Source organism: Mercurialis annua, linkage group LG2, assembly GCF_937616625.2.
Source record: "Mercurialis annua linkage group LG2, ddMerAnnu1.2, whole genome shotgun sequence".
Classification (NCBI taxonomy): domain Eukaryota; kingdom Viridiplantae; phylum Streptophyta; class Magnoliopsida; order Malpighiales; family Euphorbiaceae; genus Mercurialis; species Mercurialis annua.
In genome coordinates this window covers 52,003,350-52,021,270 of record NC_065571.1, presented here as the reverse complement: position 1 = coordinate 52,021,270, position 17,921 = coordinate 52,003,350, and the positions used below count along the sequence as shown (strand labels likewise).

General features: G+C 30.7%; 1 protein-coding gene across 1 annotated transcript; it reads right to left on the bottom strand.

Annotated features, from left to right (window-relative positions):
* Positions 1 to 12,468: 12,468 nt before the first annotated feature.
* On the bottom strand, positions 12,469 to 17,573 carry LOC126669918 (cytokinin dehydrogenase 7). The gene is made up of 4 exons (XM_050363560.2): positions 16,714 to 17,573; positions 16,303 to 16,578; positions 15,361 to 15,623; positions 12,469 to 12,829 (listed from the first exon to the last, which is right to left on the bottom strand). Exons 1-4 carry the CDS (start codon positions 17,425 to 17,427, stop codon positions 12,511 to 12,513), a joined length of 1,572 nt encoding a protein of 523 aa, XP_050219517.1. The 5' UTR covers positions 17,428 to 17,573; the 3' UTR covers positions 12,469 to 12,510.
* Positions 17,574 to 17,921: the final 348 nt, after the last annotated feature.

Sequence of the window (17,921 nt, the reverse complement as noted above, 5' to 3'; positions counted from 1 at the left end):
ATCGTACGGTTAGGAATCGAGTTGTTTTTGACGTTTTTGGGTTGTAAAATGATAAGATAAGTGTTTAAATGAGGTGGGTATGTATTGGTGTGAGTTTAGGGAGTTTTAGAGCCCCGAAAATGGTCCGGAAGCGCTGGAAAAACGCTGCACACGTCGGTGCACGACGTGCGCCATAGGGGTGCACGACGTGCACAGTGAAAAATGAAGGGCACGATGTGCCAAGCTGGCACGACGTGCCCCACTTCGACGCCGATCTCCGGGGGACTTCCGTGAGCGAAAAATGACATCCGATAGCTTAATTTGGGTATGAAACTCAGTTAAATGTCTTGAAATGTGATAAGTAAGAATTCGGTTAAGAAAGTTATATAATTCCCCAGTACGAGAAATAGTACTCGATAAGTCGAAAGTACGACTAAGGATCATCGAGTTTTCAAGCAAACTAGAAGTGGAATCCAATCAACTTAGAACTTAAAAGTATTATACATATAAATATGAAATCCACGTCTAACTATTAAACATTTTATCAAACACATCAGCGAGTAGTGGGGTCAGCAGAAGTGGATTAGTGCGAGCATATCATCGTATCGACTTCATTATAGAGTGGATAGCGGTCACTGTGAGTTGCACTTTACTTTCATGTATTATATATTAAAGTTATTTTATATAAATATACATACTGTTACACGCATCGCATTATATATAACTGATTGAATTGTTATATGTTTTATTAATTTCTATATACGAAAACTAGTATGCGATCCGAAGAAACTAACTACCTATTGGGTGTCAATAGGCTGTGTGATCACCAGTATTGAGTCAGTCTAGTGTGTTTGAATTTGAGAAATGGCTGGATATGTATGATATGATATGAATTCGATACGAGAGTGAACTCGGCTAGGTGTAGCCTGGAAGTCCCCGTATCTAGTGGGCTGTGCCCACCAGTGAGTCGGACTCACAGCTTGAGATGTACGATTGGGTTGAACAATATATGATTATTTGAGAGATGTGTTGCATGCTAGGATATTAGTTTCGTACGGATCAAATACATGTTTGTATGTTTTATATTATTGGTTTCTTGAGATGCGATGCTATGTTTCTACATTAATACTGTTAGTAAATGTCAACTCACTCAGTATTTTCCCAAATACTGACCCCTCACCTTTGATGTCTTTCAGGTGCTTAGTTTGTGGACCTAGTTAGAGGCCAATTTTGAAGTCCAGAAGTCAGCTGTGTATGTATAGTTTCTGACTTCTGTGAATGCTGCAGTAGTAGTCCTGTATCGACAGAATAGTAGCCTAGACAGCAGTTCATTTTGGTTGTATATATTACGTGCTGTCTTGTTTATATTTTTGATATGCCACGTGTTTTATATGTGATCCACGACCCCAGATGCTGGTGAGATGTTGTGAGACACTAACTGATGTATATAGTACCGCGAGGCCAGTTCGTACAGGGTACGGTAACTAGAGCCCGCGAGGTTTTGAACAGTTAGTGTACATATATGATTATATGTTATATATAAATATATTGCTTCCGTTGTTTAATATTAATTGTTTATTATTTGCGAAAAATTATTAGTGATTTGAGGCTTGCTACGGGTTCCGGAGCTAACACTCCCGTTCCCTAGTGCCAGTTGCGGCTCAGTAATTTGGGTCGTGACAGAATGACACACTTATTATTTGAACAAAGAATCACTTTACTCCCTCAACTTGGTACAAAATATCAAAAAAGTCCAAAGTAGATAAACCGGATCACTTTTACCCTAAACTTGGCAAAACCGGGTAAAAAAACCCCTATGCTAATGTGACACCTTAATTGGAGAGTGAGTTTCGTAAATACTCATTAATTATAATTAAATACTCATTAATCATATTTAAATCTTAATTAAATCTTAATTAAATCAGGTTCCTTTATGAACTTTTTAAAAAAATCAATTTTTTTTACAATTTCCGACAAGGAGGAGCTCCTCCTTGTCGGAGACCTGCTACTGCTCGTCTCAGACGAGCAGGCCGGTGCTCGTTTGAGACGAGCAAGGATCCGCTCGTCTCAGACGCGCAGAGATCCGCTCGTCTCAGACGAGCAAGAACAGAGGGGCTGCTGCTTCGGCAGCAGCTCCTCTTCTCAGGCGAGCTCCTCCTCACCTGAGATCGGAATTTTTTTGGCCTAAAAATGAAATTTTTTTAACTCAAGGGGTCGTATAAATTTTTTTTTTTACGGTTTTTGATTTTATGAAATTAATGATATCTATATAAATTAAAAAAAAAAAAATTTTGTAAGAAGTTTAAAATTGGAGGGCTAATTTGTTATTTTAAGTTTATTATTAAATAGATGAAATTATTTTTTCTTTCTATTTATTAAGTATTAATTTAAAATGTTTAAAAAAATTTAGGACCATTTTAACCCTTTTTCTATCAAAAACCATTATGGTAAAACGAAACCACCATTAAAACTAGAGAGTGTATCTCACTCTCTTAACTGAGAGTGGAGAGGGGGGTTTTTGTACCAAATTTGCCAAATTCAGGGTAAAAGTGATTCCGTTTTGTTAATTTAGACGTTTTTGATACTTTGTGCCAATTTCAGGGGGTAAAGTGATCCTTTTCCTTATTATTTGCATGCCATTTTCATTTAGAGCTATTTATAAAACAAATAAAATTTATCTTTCACCTTATTAGCAATTTAAACGTGTCTTTAAAAAACTTTATAAGAAAGCTCAACTTTTTATCAGCAATTTACAATCGAATGCAATTATGCAATTTTATTTATTAAATATTATCGAAATACAATTATTTGGTGAAAAAATAATGTTTTGTCAAAATATCAAAAAAGGGAAAATATATATTTTGTGCCAAATTTTTTAAAATACGCTTAAATCGCAAAAAAAAATTAAACATATTATAGTAAGTTTTATATTTAAATTGCTTATAATAGTAACTTTGTTTTGTATAGTGATTAAGGTTGTGAAATATTGATGAGTTCAAATATGCGGTTTAGTATATACACATTGTGAAAAATCCAGGTCCAAATGGATTAAATCCCACATTATATTAAGGGTTAATTGCATATAAAATCACCACCTTTACACAAATTTTCAAAAATAACACGACCTTTAAAACGTGTCAATTCAGGGCATCATCTTTCATTTCTTTTCAAAAACAACATGGGTATGTTTTTTGATAAAATTTTGCTGACTTGGACACATAATGAGAGTGCCACGTGTCACGCCACGTCAGCAAAAATGCCACTAAAAATGTGCCCGTGTTATTTTTGAAAAGAAATGAAAGGTGGTGCCCTGAATTGCCACGTTTTAAAGGTCGTGTTATTTTTGCAATTTCGTGTAAAGGTGGTGATTTTATATGTAATTAACCCTTATTAGTAGGATTTTTATAGCAATATATTATCCACATGGAACACAAGTTTTACTTGAAAGAGTGTTTCGAGTTCTCGTGAAATCTTGAAAAAAGTTGTAGGTGGAGAGTTGAGTCGGGAGATACTATAAATGTTTGGCGTCAATCTTGGTTAAAAGAAGATAATTTTAGGGTGTTGCTATTCGCCGCCTGCTTTTACTTAACACCGCACAGGCGAAAGACATTTCTGCACCTCTAGCAAAATTTCAAAAAAAAAGTTCTCTCAACTCATTCGAACACACTCGAACAACTACGTAAAAAGTCGAGTAAAATGACGGACAACGAGTATAATTCGTCGGGAAACGAATATCGACGTTCGGAAACAAGTTTTTCCGGCTTTTCCGAAGTAAAAAATAGTTTTTTCAATTTTTTATTTAAATTTTTTGAAGGGGGACGATTGCGTTTCACGTCCTCTCCACTCCGGCGTCCTCTCCGGAGGAGAGGACGAGAAAACCAACGTCCCCTCCTCTAGAGGGGACGCCGAACGCCGGCGTCCACTCTTCTGGAGAGGACGCCGGCGTCCCCCTTTTCCGGCCGCGACCGAAACGTCGCGGCCGGAAATTAATTTTTTTTTTAAAAAAAAAAACGTTAAAATGATTTTTTTAATAATTACAGTGATTTTTTATTGCATATTATTACGACTTTGTTAAACGTAATATTATTACGATTTGTTAAACGTAAGTATTTATGTTTTGCAGGTTCATTTAGAAGATTATGGCGATTTTCATCTCGTTCGGAATCCGACATTTTCGTAAAATATGAATTTGAATAGAGTTAAATGAGTTGAGAGGATTTATGTTTTTTGTTTATGAGTTAGTTTTCTATTCAAAAAGTGAAAAGGGCAAAAATATAATGTGATTGTGCGGTGCTAAGTAAAAAGGGGCGGTGTTTAGCAATCCAGTTTATAGTTGCAATTCAGTTGCTTAGGGTTTAGAACATAGTATTGTTTCTGTACATTAAATTTATGCTAGTACTAGTGTTTGGTTTCAAGTATATGAGTTTTGTGAGAAAAACTTCAATTGTGTTTCTTCTATTATTGTTTAATATAGTCTTATCTTTTCTTTAAAAAAAAAACAAGAGATAAAATAAATAATTTAAGAACAAATTTGAAATGTTACAGTATTAGTTTATAGCAATGTGCACACGATCCTGGATTAATTACCTCAGTGGGGGACAAACCTCTTTAAAAAGTCCTCAAATTGGCATTGATTTAGATTTATTGTTCTGCTAATCTATATTGATTTTGATAATTAAGCATGATTAACAATTATATCAATTTCAAAAACACCTATTAATACTTCAAGCCCCCTGAAATGAAAGCAAATGTAGGCCCCAAATGTTTCCCACCATCAAACGGTCATCAAAAGATGTCGCAAAGATCAGGTGGTCCATCAAAGGCTTAACAATGTTTATTTGAAAAACAAATACTATTTCTTTTATCACTTTTTATGTTTTCATTTTTATTTTATTTTTAATATATTTCATAAATACATATCAGATATTTCAAATATGCATTGCTGAAACATTTTTGATATATTTTAAATATACAAGAGAAAATAAAAAAATTAGATGCTGAGGGAATTTTTTTTTTGAGAAAAACGAATTTTAAATTTTGTAGCCAAGTTTGTACTATTTTTATAATTTTTCTTTTATATTTCTATATTTTTTTTAATTTGCTTTAATTAGTTTCAGTTAAATTAATAATTTGATTTATTCAATTTTAGTTAAATCATTCGGTTTCTAACCGACATGATTTGTTCTCTTAAGGTTCCATAGCCATAGTTTGTAATAGAGGTATAATATTTAAATAACTGGAGACGGAACATTATTTTTGTATAACATATACACAACCAAATATTTTTAATAAATTTTAAAATTATGTTGATTAACTTTGTCTCCTATGATATTAAAATATTTTTGACTGTTTGTAAGATAAAAATCCTAAAAGTTATATTTATAATCTGATTTTAAAAATATATATTCTAATTCAATTACTATGTAAAATTAGTGTTTTAATGATGATAATTGATAATTTAAGTTTTTGAATTAATATTTTAACAATACTCAGATTCCACCCATCTCAATTTTTCTTTTTTCTTTTAAAAAAAGGCGAGTTCGCACACAGAATATTACTATTGTACATTACTTCATGTATTTTCAAGAAATATTTGCTTTCAAATGTTATGGGCTTTTTTCAATTTCTGGATATCAGTAGTCCAGCCCAGTCCATGTTAAGAAAACAAAGTTTGTAACTAGTAGGTAAAAGAAGTACAATTTAGGCCCAAACGATTATGGTAAAAATCCAGATAGGGGAGTATTAGCAAAATAAATGTTTTCGATCAACCGAAAGCTTAATATAACTTTCAAACATATATTGTCACATTTTAATTTATTAATTAATGCTTTATTATACCAATTTATGGCACGTCGGATTCTATATCATAAAATATTTGATAATAAATTTAAAAATAATTTTTAATATTTATTCAAATTAATATTTTTTTTTTAAAACCTATAAATTTAAGGATGTTATACACTTTTAATTTCCACTCACCGGAATTGACCCGCTGTTGCTGGAATTTTTTTTTGGCACTCTTCTCCGATCAAACAGATCTTCCCAGGCTCTTCATCGGAGAAGAGCGTCAGGATTTTTTTTCCGGCAGTGGGTCGGTTCTGGTGGGTGGAGGGAAAAACTACAATAACATCCTTAAATTTTACAATTTTTTTGAAATTTTTCAAGTAATAAATTGAAGAATTGAAAAATATTAAGGAATAATTTAGATTATTTATCAATTTTTTCATGACATAGAGTCCCACATGTCATGCCACATAGGATTTCAGTATCCCAGTCGGATATTTTGTCGGTGATGAATTTGATAAGAAAAAAAAGATATTGTCCGTGATTAACACTTTTTAAAACTCATATTCTTTCTTTGAAAATTGATATAAAAATCATAATTTTATATATAATTAACCCATAAATATACCACAAATAAAAATATTTAATTGTCTGATTCAACAATTGCATATTTTGAATCAATTATGTTTCAATAAGCAAATGAAAAGGTAAAGAAATTGATCGATGAAAACAAGATACAGCTCAATATATTCAGTTATTTTAATGACATAATAGTCCATAAATTCGAGAAACAGTTTAACATATTTTTGATACAATTTAGTAGATATTTTTTTAAAATTTCATAGGTGTTTGTCCAAATAGACTCATCGACTATAAAAATAATTAGAGTATTATAATATATTATATTTTTATGGCTTAAATGCATAAAAAATCACCGATTTTCACGTATTTTGCATATTTAACATAATTTTTTTTGGCAAAAAGTACACGAACTTTTTATTATTTGCAATTAAGATTACGTTTTTTTTTGTAAAATAGTGTTGTTTACATCCAAAACGGTGCCGTTTTACATACAAAACGGTGCCTTTTTACATACAAAACATTTCCTTTATTATATCTAAAACGGTGACGGTGTGTTAATTGCAAAAATTGAAAAGTCCGTGTATTTTTTTGCCATTATTAAAAGTTTATATTAAATATGCAAAACACGTAAAAGTTGACGATTTTTTGTACATTTAAAATTAACTTGAAAATAAAGTGTAAGTAGAAGGAAGAGTTGCATGATTGCCAATTAAAATTTGACAGATTAAAACATTTGAACAAGGTAATTAGCGGATTGATTAAGATTAGAGAGAAATAACTCATAATTTATGATTTGAAGCTAATCCTATATCATTATAATAAATAACGCTAGACCCATTTTGGGATCTCTAAATTATATTATTTTGGTTCATCAGGTTTTTAAATTTTTATTATTTTAGTTCATTAGATCCTTTAGATCTTTAAACGGAAATGAATTAAAAAATAAAGGTTTAAGAACCTAATGAATTAAAGAATAAAAATTTGGGGACCCAGAAGATAAATTAACGAAAGTTTTAGGGATTTAAAAAAGTTAAATAGAAATTAAAAAATATAATAAACTAAAATTATAAAATTTAGAAATCTCAAAATAGATTTTGCTAATAAATAAAGGAGTATCGACTATTTAACTCAATAGCAAATTATTTTACAAGTTTGAGAGAATAAATTGTTAATTGAGGGAGTAATTAATTTACAAGTTGAAGGATGAATTGTCAAAATGGGTCTAATTGACCATAATCATCCATTTTATGACCGATTTGTTTATAAAATTAATTGATATACTAATTATAAATTGAGATGAAAAGTTGTTACTTAATCCTAATAAAAAGAAAGAAAAAGAAAATCTCTCATATGATCGGAATAGAAAAAGAAAATCTCTCATATGATCGGAATTTGTGGCTGGAATACAAAATGTAGTACCTTCACTTTCTTGACCAGCTATTGAAAGCAATGTCCTCTACATATCATTTGTTTTTTTCAAAATTATTTCGGCTTGGCCCTCATTAAGTACAGTTGTAAAGAAAACTTTATTTTATATGGACAAAATTTATAAAGTTTATGACGAAACTTCATTTAAATCAATTTAATGTCTTTATAAATAAATATATATCATTATGAAAAGTTTTTCTTAATTTAGTATATTCAGTAATCTTGAAGATGAGACATATAAGAAATCATTGTTACAACTGTAAAGGATCTCTAGTTGATGACAACTTGGTAAATATTTGACTTAATTACTTTCTCCAATCTTCATCTAAATAAACATTAAATTTTAATAATAATAGTTTGATTTGACATGTTATGACTTATAATTTTATAATGATTACAATGCGCCTGCCATGTCATTTTTAATCTAAATTTTCCTTTAAATTGACTAGAAATACTCTAATTTAATCAAATTAAAATATTTTACTAATTTTTAAACACAAAAAAATATTTTATTGTAAATAATTGATAAAATTTTAAAGTGATTATAATAGAAATTAAAAAATAAATTAATTATAACGTCTCAAAAATTTATGTATCAATTTATAGGTTTGAGGGACTAAATAATGCCAAATTACATCCGACTAATTTTTGCAAATTAGTACTCCAATTTGGATCTGACTTAGTTTCACCAATTTTTAATTTTGACCTATTTCATTTTAATACTTTATCTAAATAAACATTTAACTTTAATAGTAATTAGTTCAATTTGAGATATTATTGATTACAAGGCTACTGCTGTGTTATTAATTACTTAATCTAATTTTTCATTTAAAATTGACTAAAAATACTCTAATTTAATCGAATTAAGACATTCTAAGTAACTTTTAAGAGAATGACAAGACACAAACTTTTGGCTTTTTTGATAATACCCTAATTTGTGTTTTTCTAGTAAAGTTTTATTTGAATTAAGATAAATTATATATGCTTTATATTTATACAAAATCGAGATGATTCACACATGCTCTAACGTATTCTCCATATCCATGTGTCAAACACTCTTCTTTTTATCTTCCATTTGAGAAGACAAAAAAAAGTAAAGCATGTCAAAGTACAAAAAGAAAGTGAATTATAAGGAGATCTAAAAGTCATTGTAATTAGCTACTTTGATGAGCTATATTTAAGTGATTACTCAACTAGAACCATGAAAATAGCTCTAAAAGTTTAATTAATTTTAATAAAGTAATTGAAACATGTAAGTTTTAGTTTGGTTATTTTATACCTTAACTAGTTCTTATATCTAAAATCGGACCGAATATTCAATTTTTTTACAATACAAAATGAACACAATTTATCGATTATTTTTATAATTTATCGATCTTTGCAAAATATATCCACAACTAGTTTAGAACTTACATGATATAATATTATACTCCTGATATTAATAACATCGCGTCATGTTAGTTACAAATTAAACATAAACATATTTAACAACACTCCAAAAAAGGATAGTGCCAAATTGACAAAGTTGCACAATTATAATATATATAAAGCAAACTAGCTATAATTATTGACATGTAAATACATTTTGCCTTCTATTTTTTTACAATTCCTATTTGATTAAAATATTTAAAATTATGTATATATATATTTTTAAAAAACACTCTTAGATATCCACATAATTTTTTAATGGTTTATTAAAAAATTCTTTAATTTATTTTGTCTTATCCATATGATGCAACTCCCATTCGGATTAAGTTGTAAGTATTAGACCATCTCCAACCCATACCTATTTTTGGGTTTGGGTCTTGATTTTCAACTCCAACCCATACCTACTTCCCACCCCATTTCTTTGTTTGTGAATAGTAGCAACCCACTTCTTGGTATGCACTATTCACACAAACCCATTTTTTGGTTAATTGGATATTTACTTTTTAATTACAATTTATATAGCTAACTTTGTAAATGTTCATTTTGGTCCAATTTTTCATTAAATACCAATTAAATTTTTAATAATGTAATCCAAATTATTTTTATTGGTAAAAATAAAATAAATAAAATAAATTCTTTAAATTAAATACATAAAATTTAAACAACATATTTTTTATTTAAACATAAAAGTTACGTTACATTAAACATAAATATTACATTATATTAAACATTAAAGCGGGTAGATAACTATTATAATTAAACTAATCCTAGAACGATTTGCAATTATTGTAAGACAAGCCCGTTTTTGAAAAAAAAGATGTATTGCATAATATAATGACATCTTGCATAATAATGCACAATATGATTATCGAGGATGAACGCGATTTAAATGCAACAATAACAAATTCAATGGAAGGAGAAATACCGCAAGTTGAAATGGTATTAAATGATGATGCTCGATTTGAAGAATTTCTTGCTCGCCACAGACAAATCAAGAACAAAAATGCACACCTTGCACTCCGTAATGACTTGATTGATCATTTATGGAAAAAATATACTAATGCAGAGACATGAAGAAAATTGTTTCAATTGTAGTTTTATTATTAATATTTGAATGTAATGTGTTATTTTATTATTATTATTTTAATATAATGTGTTATAATTATAATTTTATTGTTTCAATTTTAATTATTATTTATTTTATTTTTTATAATTGGACATTAAATAATATTAAAAAAATTAATATTTAATATAATATTAGCTAAGCATTATTAAATATAGATGAGGATGTATGTGTTTAAAATATAAATATAGATGTGAAATGGTAAATGGTTAAATGTAGTAGTATTAAATATAAAAGAGAATTTATAGAGAATATTCTTTTGGTGTGAAAAATGGGGTAATGGGTTGGAGTAAAAACACTGCAGCAAACCTAAAAGTGGGTAAATTGAAACTTAAAAATAGGTTTTGGGTTGGAGATGCCCTTAGAACAAACAATTGTAGTCAAGAAAGAAAAAGAAAGCGCATATATTAGTCAAGATTTATGAAGATTGAGATTGTCTTGTACAATTTATAAAAGATTTTTCTAAAGTTCTTTTACATATAAAAACAAAAGGAAACAGAAAAAAAGAAAGAAAGATATATTTAAAGCATTGTGTAAACCTAAAATAAATAATACTATAAAACTCCTCTTAAAAATTAGTACTACTTGCAAATCATCATTGTTTAATCATAAAATGATTAAAAGACGTTTGTGCATGACACGATAATCAAAGAACGTATATTTGCTTTGCATGGGATTAACACAAATATGCTTTTTCATTGGCTGGTACATCTTACAAGAAATCATGATCTTATAATTTTATTCCAATAATTATCATATATATATAGGATAAACAAACTTTTTTTTTTGATAATTAAAAGAGGGGGAGCGCTTGTGGAGGAACCGAACCCACGATCTAACAATTTGCTACTTAGCGCTTATACCATTTAAGGTATAACTTATTAGTATAAACAAATTTAAATATACTAGTAGCATGTAATGGACATTTATTCACCTTATTATAGTTTGTTAGTATTTTTTTGACAGCTATTAATTAATTATTTTAAAACAATACTATTAATATTAACATTACTTTAATTATATAATTCTATTTTTTTTTACTTCTTTAAATTATAATTTTTTATGAATCATAATATATGTTAAATGTTTATCCATTTTTTAAACATATATGCAAATGTAGGACTCTTTTAATTTTAGCTTTTCACTTCTTTTCATAGCAGCAAATTTAAAGAGAAAAAGAAAAAGAAAAAAAAGGTCAATTAATTAGAAGAGAAAAGAGAAAGGAAGATAATATTTAACACTGAGTGGATTTGATTTTGCTTAAATACATGACAAAGCATAAGGTTAGTGAAAAAGGGGGAATCTGATACCTAATTTCCTAGTCCAATTGGATTATACACCTTTTCTATATCATTCTGACCAATTAAAAGAAATTTGACCCAATTGTTTTGTGTAATTGCAACTATTAAAGTAAAAAAAACACAAAAAAGAAGAAAAAAAGTGATTTTTTTGGATGAGCTTACATAAAGATAAGACATTTATTGAGTTTGAGTTGTCAAATAAATTTAAAATTGATTGGATTACAAGCAATTTCAAGTAGTTGCATGATAGTTTATGATAATGATATTTTGTACCTTTTACAATCTTTATTACCATGCATAATTGATCAAGTGAAAATGCAACTTTTTTTTCTTTCATAATTTCACCTTATAGTAATATTATTGCAATACTCAATATTAGATAATAATTTAGTTATATGTGGTTATTAAATCTATAATTCCAAGCTACTTATTTATTTAATGTCTTCAAACATCACATGGAAACATTTGAGAAGAGTCACATAGTCCAATTTTTTCTCATCTAATAATAGATTTTGAGAGTTAGGTCACATTATGGACCCTTTCTTGTCCATAACTATAATCGGTCAAATCTGAAATTTCCAACCTTTTTGAGTAAATCCAATTAAGACTGATCTAATTCCTAACTTTAAAATTTGTAAAAATTTAAGAAATTGTCAAATTTAAATTCTCTACACGACTACATCGATTACATTCATGTTGTATAGTTCGTGACTCATTAAAGATCCAACGTATAAAAAATATTTTTGTTGTTGAAAAATATTCCTTTACATTAAATGCTTGAATATGGTATTTCTAATTAAACTTAAAAATAGATTTATGAGGGAAAAGAAGAATGACGATAAATAATCTAAAACCGATTGACGGCAATATGAATAATAAAATGTACTAGGAAGGAGAGATCCTCTGAAAAATTTTCTGTCCTGGAGCAAGGATGGCCATGGGATCAAAACTGGCCTTCCTATCAACAAATCTGGACCATTGATTACCAAAGTGTCGTTTCCAATCCTCTTGGGAATGGTAGTGAGGAAGATACAATTTGAAATCAAATCCATTCCTAACACATAATTGCACAATCTCTTGATTTTGAGCTACCAATTTTTCAATTGAAGGACCTTTTGGGTATGGAAGAGTGAACCTAAGCAATGCTACTATGTAGAAAATTTCACCTTCTGTTGGTATCACCACAGACGTCCGACAATCCCATCTGATTCGCAAATGAAAACAATATATTAAAATCCATTACGATTATTATGTTTTTTTTTAAATTTTTTGTTGATTATAATTCATTCAATGGTGATAAACCAGACAAAATAACCATATAAAGCACATATTATTATACATATACGAAGACTTTAGAACTCGAACAAAACACAATTTATGCATTATATTTGGAATCAAGACAGATTAAGACCCGAGCTGGGAGCGGCTCGGGTCACCCATAAGTAGTAGACATAGGATTCGAAAGGATGCAACGAAAATACTATGGGAAGAAGGATGGGTTGATACTTGATACTATTATGTGACTGAATCTTTGAACTGAAACCATGTGTCACATGTTGGAGAATTTGGGCAAAATCCCATACCATATCATATCTTGTTGAAACAAACTTGAACCATAAACTTTATTTAACTTTCTATTTTGGATTTATCAAACATCTTTTCGATAAAGACACTATATCTATAAATCTCATTTCAAAGAACAACATCAAAAGGCAAACATACAAATAAAATATTGTCTAGCACACTCTTCTTTACATGTCTTGAGCAAAACAAATCCTTTTCTTTTTCTCGAAAAAGATTTCTATGTAAAATTCGTTTACCTATGTCTAAATTATTAGAGGCTTTTTTTGACCTTGTAGAAAGTTTTCAAGTTGATAAGTTTTCACCCAAGGATTCAAAATTTTAATGTATAAAAGTCTAATATATTGTGTTAATATATTTTCGTTAAAATAAACTGAAGTGACAATCATATGACTAATGAGTGTTTATTTAACATTTTTTTGTAATCTTGCTAAGTACATATATTTCATATGGGGCCACATAAGAATTGGCATGAGTGGTATATAGCACCCACTCTCCCCAACAACAAAAAATGTCCCAATCTAATTGAAAGAATTTTCTTTATTATATTATTTAATAAAAAATAATAATTTTACTTTTATACCACTATATTACGTTAAATGTGTTACCTCTTTCTAAAAATTTAAAGAATGAAAGTTAATTTTTTATTATAAAATTACGGTTTAAATATATTTTAGTTAGGAGTTAAAATTTAGGTGTCACATTGAATGGGAGAAAAATATTCAGGTACCTTAAAAAAAAGGGAAAATGGTCATTTATGCCCTTAAGATTTGGCTTTAGGATCAAATAAGCCCTCAACGTATAAAAAGGTTCAAATATGCCCCTAACGTCTTAGAAAATGAACAATCAGACCCCCGATTTGGACAACCAAACCCCTAACGTTTCATTTATGCGTCAAAATTAGGGGCCTGGTTGTCAACATTTTAAGATGTTAGGGGCATATTTGAACCTTTCCGAACGTTGAAGGCTTAATTGATCCTGGAGATAAACCATAGGGATATAAATGACCCTTTTCTCTAAAAAAATTTCTTTGCAAGTGCCAAATGTAAGGGTAAACCCGTCCAAGGAAAAAAATCCATTGTTGGAGTGAAGACAAATCATGGTGTCATTATAAGCTTGGTTGGCGAATAAATGTCCTTGTCGTTTCTCGAACGGCAAGACTGACCATGAAAGTTACATCACTCAAAATTTCATTTTCTACAAAAAGAGTTACCCTAAAGGTTTTCCTGACGAGAATACCCTCCACTAATTGTACTTGTAATCTAATCATATCACCACTATTTTTTACTCCAAATTTACCTTTACGTACGCTTAGTTTCGAAAGACAAGACAACTGAACGGAACTTTAAAATATGGTCTTGTGAAGAATTATAGTACTAATTTCTGGGTCCCACTATATCTTTGCTTCACTATTTCTTTTTGTTTAGATACTATATTTAACTTAGTCTTGGAGTACAAATTAAATCATAAAGCTTTACAATTAAAAAAATCACAACTCTAATTTTTAATTTTTTCAATTGTAATTTTTTTATTAATATTTAATTTAAATTGAAATTTGATATAATCTAAATTATTTTGAAATTTTCTGATTTCTAATTTCCGATGTCAAATATATATATAATACAATTTACATTTTAAACTGTAAAAAAATTTAAACTGATATTTAAAAGTATTACAATAAAATTGAAGTAGCAATTCACCCTTTTTTCCACCAAAACATTACTACAAGTACTACTTTCTATGTTTTGCTTATACGCTAAACACCTAAGATGACGTAAATTGGTGTATATGTACCTACACGTATTTAAATTCTACTATCTCAATGGCTCCAATCTAGTACTATTTGGCACATATTAATGATATGGTTAGGGACCCACAAAATTCTGATCAAAAATTAATTTCGACCTACCATGAGATCTTAACCACCCGTTTGTTTAAAGCAATGAAATCTAAGTGACAAGTGGTTACGGGTCCCTCTAATGCTCGTATTAATCCGACACGTGTTCAAACAAGAGGCTGTTAGTTTAAACCTCGTCACCCTCACGGAAAACCTGAGAGTTTCTATTCAGCCTACACGTGGATGACATGCAGGGGACAATAATAACAAAATGAAGTAAATGACATGGGGTCCAAATAGGATAGAGCAATGCTTACCTGCTTCGCAGTAGAGGGTACACCAGCATGGGCCCACCGACTCCTTCCTTTAAGATCTTCTTGAACACCGTTTGATCGAATTTAGCAATGTCACGTTTTGAGATGAGTATGTTTAACCAAGGGTGAGGTGCGTCCCAGATTCCGTTAGCTCTGGCGTCCTCCTCTGAACGCTTTACACGCAATAAAAACTCCACGTAGGTTACGTCCACTTGGAATTTCAAATCCTCGACGAATCCTAGCCGTCCAAGCAAGCTGTTCACAGCCTACAAAAATTGAAAGGGAAATGGGCATTCACGTCATTTGGCAAAAGGCACATAAAACTATAGATTCCAGAAAATGATGGCATTTTGGCCCTTTGTGGAAACTGTGGGGACCAAAACATCAGCAAAATCTCAATGATCAGCGCAATAACATTTCGCTCTATCGAAATTACTATTTTACCCCTGGAGATTACGTAAATAAGTACAGTTTGAAAAAGTACAGTGTCATTCTTGTAATTACTGACCTAAAATTTCCATACTCTAAGGTGTCAGAAAATCCAATGAGAGATACATTACACCGTATGGTCAGTCTCATATTATAGTAAGGTTACAGAAAAAATAAAATTAATTTCTCAGTTTTTGTTTTTGATTTTAACTAGATTTGAGATTAGTGAGGTAAATTGCTTGTGTCATGATGGTACATGAGAACGAGCCGTCCTCCATCATTAACCAACGTACACGTGTGAGTAAATAAATTTTGAGTCTTTTGACTTTTTCACTGTTGCCTACGTGGGACCCTAATATATGGTCAAATTTCTCGTACCGGGTCCCACTCAGCAACAACCTAGGTCAAAACTTAGTCATCACAAAACGCAAAGTGGTCCCACCGTTTTGGTTAATGTGGGCTTGGAAGCATGAGATAATAATAATACGATGGTTAATGGTTATGGTAGTTAGTTACCGCATCAACCGTTGCAGGGAGGTCCGTGTTTTGGTAGTGTAGAGCCACTTCCAAGCAGTAGAGGACTGAGCCAGCGGTTGCAGGAATGGCCGTGTGGTCGAACCCATGGTCCGCGTGTAACGGTACGGAGGGCCACCCGTTTACATGGTCATCACTGTTTACGAACACAAATCCTTCCACGTAATCAAACGACAAATCGTTTGTCCGAGTCACTAACGATTCCGCATCCCGAGTGAAACAATCGAACTCGGTGTAGACCAACCTTATCCATCTCACCTGATCAAAATGATAACAGCAATAATAAATTACACAGACAAATAATTAAATAATTAGGTAGAATGTACGGTGTCGTTTTACTAGATTTGGCGTCTTAATTGAATTTTTTTCAATTAATTAATTAATGATACGCACCATATCTGGTGCTGACTGTAACTTCACTCTAGCTCGTGTTATTATACCAAATTGGCCAAGTCCGCCAAGAGCTCCGAAAAACAAGTCGGAGTTTTCCGTTTCAGAGCACGTTAACAAATCGCCTTTTCCGGTAACAATATCTAATTCCGCCACGTTAGAAGTCTGCGGTCCGTAACGGAAGGCCTGACCACTAACGCCGGCGTTGGATAACGTTCCGCCAACCGTTAAACCGAGATAATCAGTCCACGACCTCGGAGCCAAATTAAAACTAACAACGCACCGTATCAACACATCTTCCCATAATGCTCCACCGGAAACATCCACAAACATTTCACCGTCACTCATTCTCAGAACCTCGAAATGATTCTCTGCGGTGGAGCGCATATCTAAAACAAGACCACGATCGTCCGTCATAGCTTGACCGTTGATAGAATGACCGTTACCTCTTGCTGCAACCGTTAGATTGTTTGGTGAGAGGTAAGCAGCTTTTACAACTCTAGCGACGTCATCGGCGCCGGCGGGTCTTACAATAGCTAAAGGATTTGAAGAGTACAAACCGCCGAAATCTTTACCGGCGTAACCAGTGGAAACGCAGTCGATTGACAATCCTTGAAGATCTAGAGACTGCAAAATGGTTGTTGTTGAAACGGTGTCGTCTGGTCTCGATTCGGTGTCGTTTTCGTGGATGAATCGTTCCAGGTACGCTATCATCATCTTCTTTTTGATGAACTGATCAGTTTTGCTTAGTTTCCCTCTCTAGAACTATGATGTGTTTGTGTAATTGGGGCTTCTCTCTCTAGAAATAGAGGGCTTCTTTAGGGGTACTAGGATATACACTCAAGTTTGTTCTGGGCCTTTAGTTTGGAGAATTGGGGATTAAATAGTCAGCTTTTTTGGATGATTTAAACAAAAAATATTTTTCATTTTAAATTATTAAGTTATTTTTAAAGTAAACTATAGTATATACTCTATCATTAAAAAACACTAATAATATATATCAAAACACTAATGTATATAAGTAAAACTATATGTGGATTATTAATTATTTGACGTCAGCCTAAGCTTCAATATCCTGTTGACATTGTAATCCCTTCGACATCATTTGTCTGCCACTTCAATATTTTACTACAAGAGCAAAAACTAACTAATTTATCAAATTTCCATAATTTTTTTTTTTTTAAATCTACTAGTACTACTATTTATTATTT

Bases quoted from the DNA above. Each gene is read 5' to 3' on its own strand.
- LOC126669918 (XM_050363560.2), bottom strand. From the start codon at position 17,427: ATGATGATAGCGTACCTGGAACGATTCATCCACGAAAACGACACCGAA. The intron at 16,579-16,713 runs GTGCGTATCATT...CATTTTGATCAG, and splicing joins TACAGTCAGCACCAGATATG to GTGAGATGGATAAGGTTGGT. The intron at 15,624-16,302 runs GTAACTAACTAC...CAATTTTTGTAG, and splicing joins TCCCTGCAACGGTTGATGCG to GCTGTGAACAGCTTGCTTGG.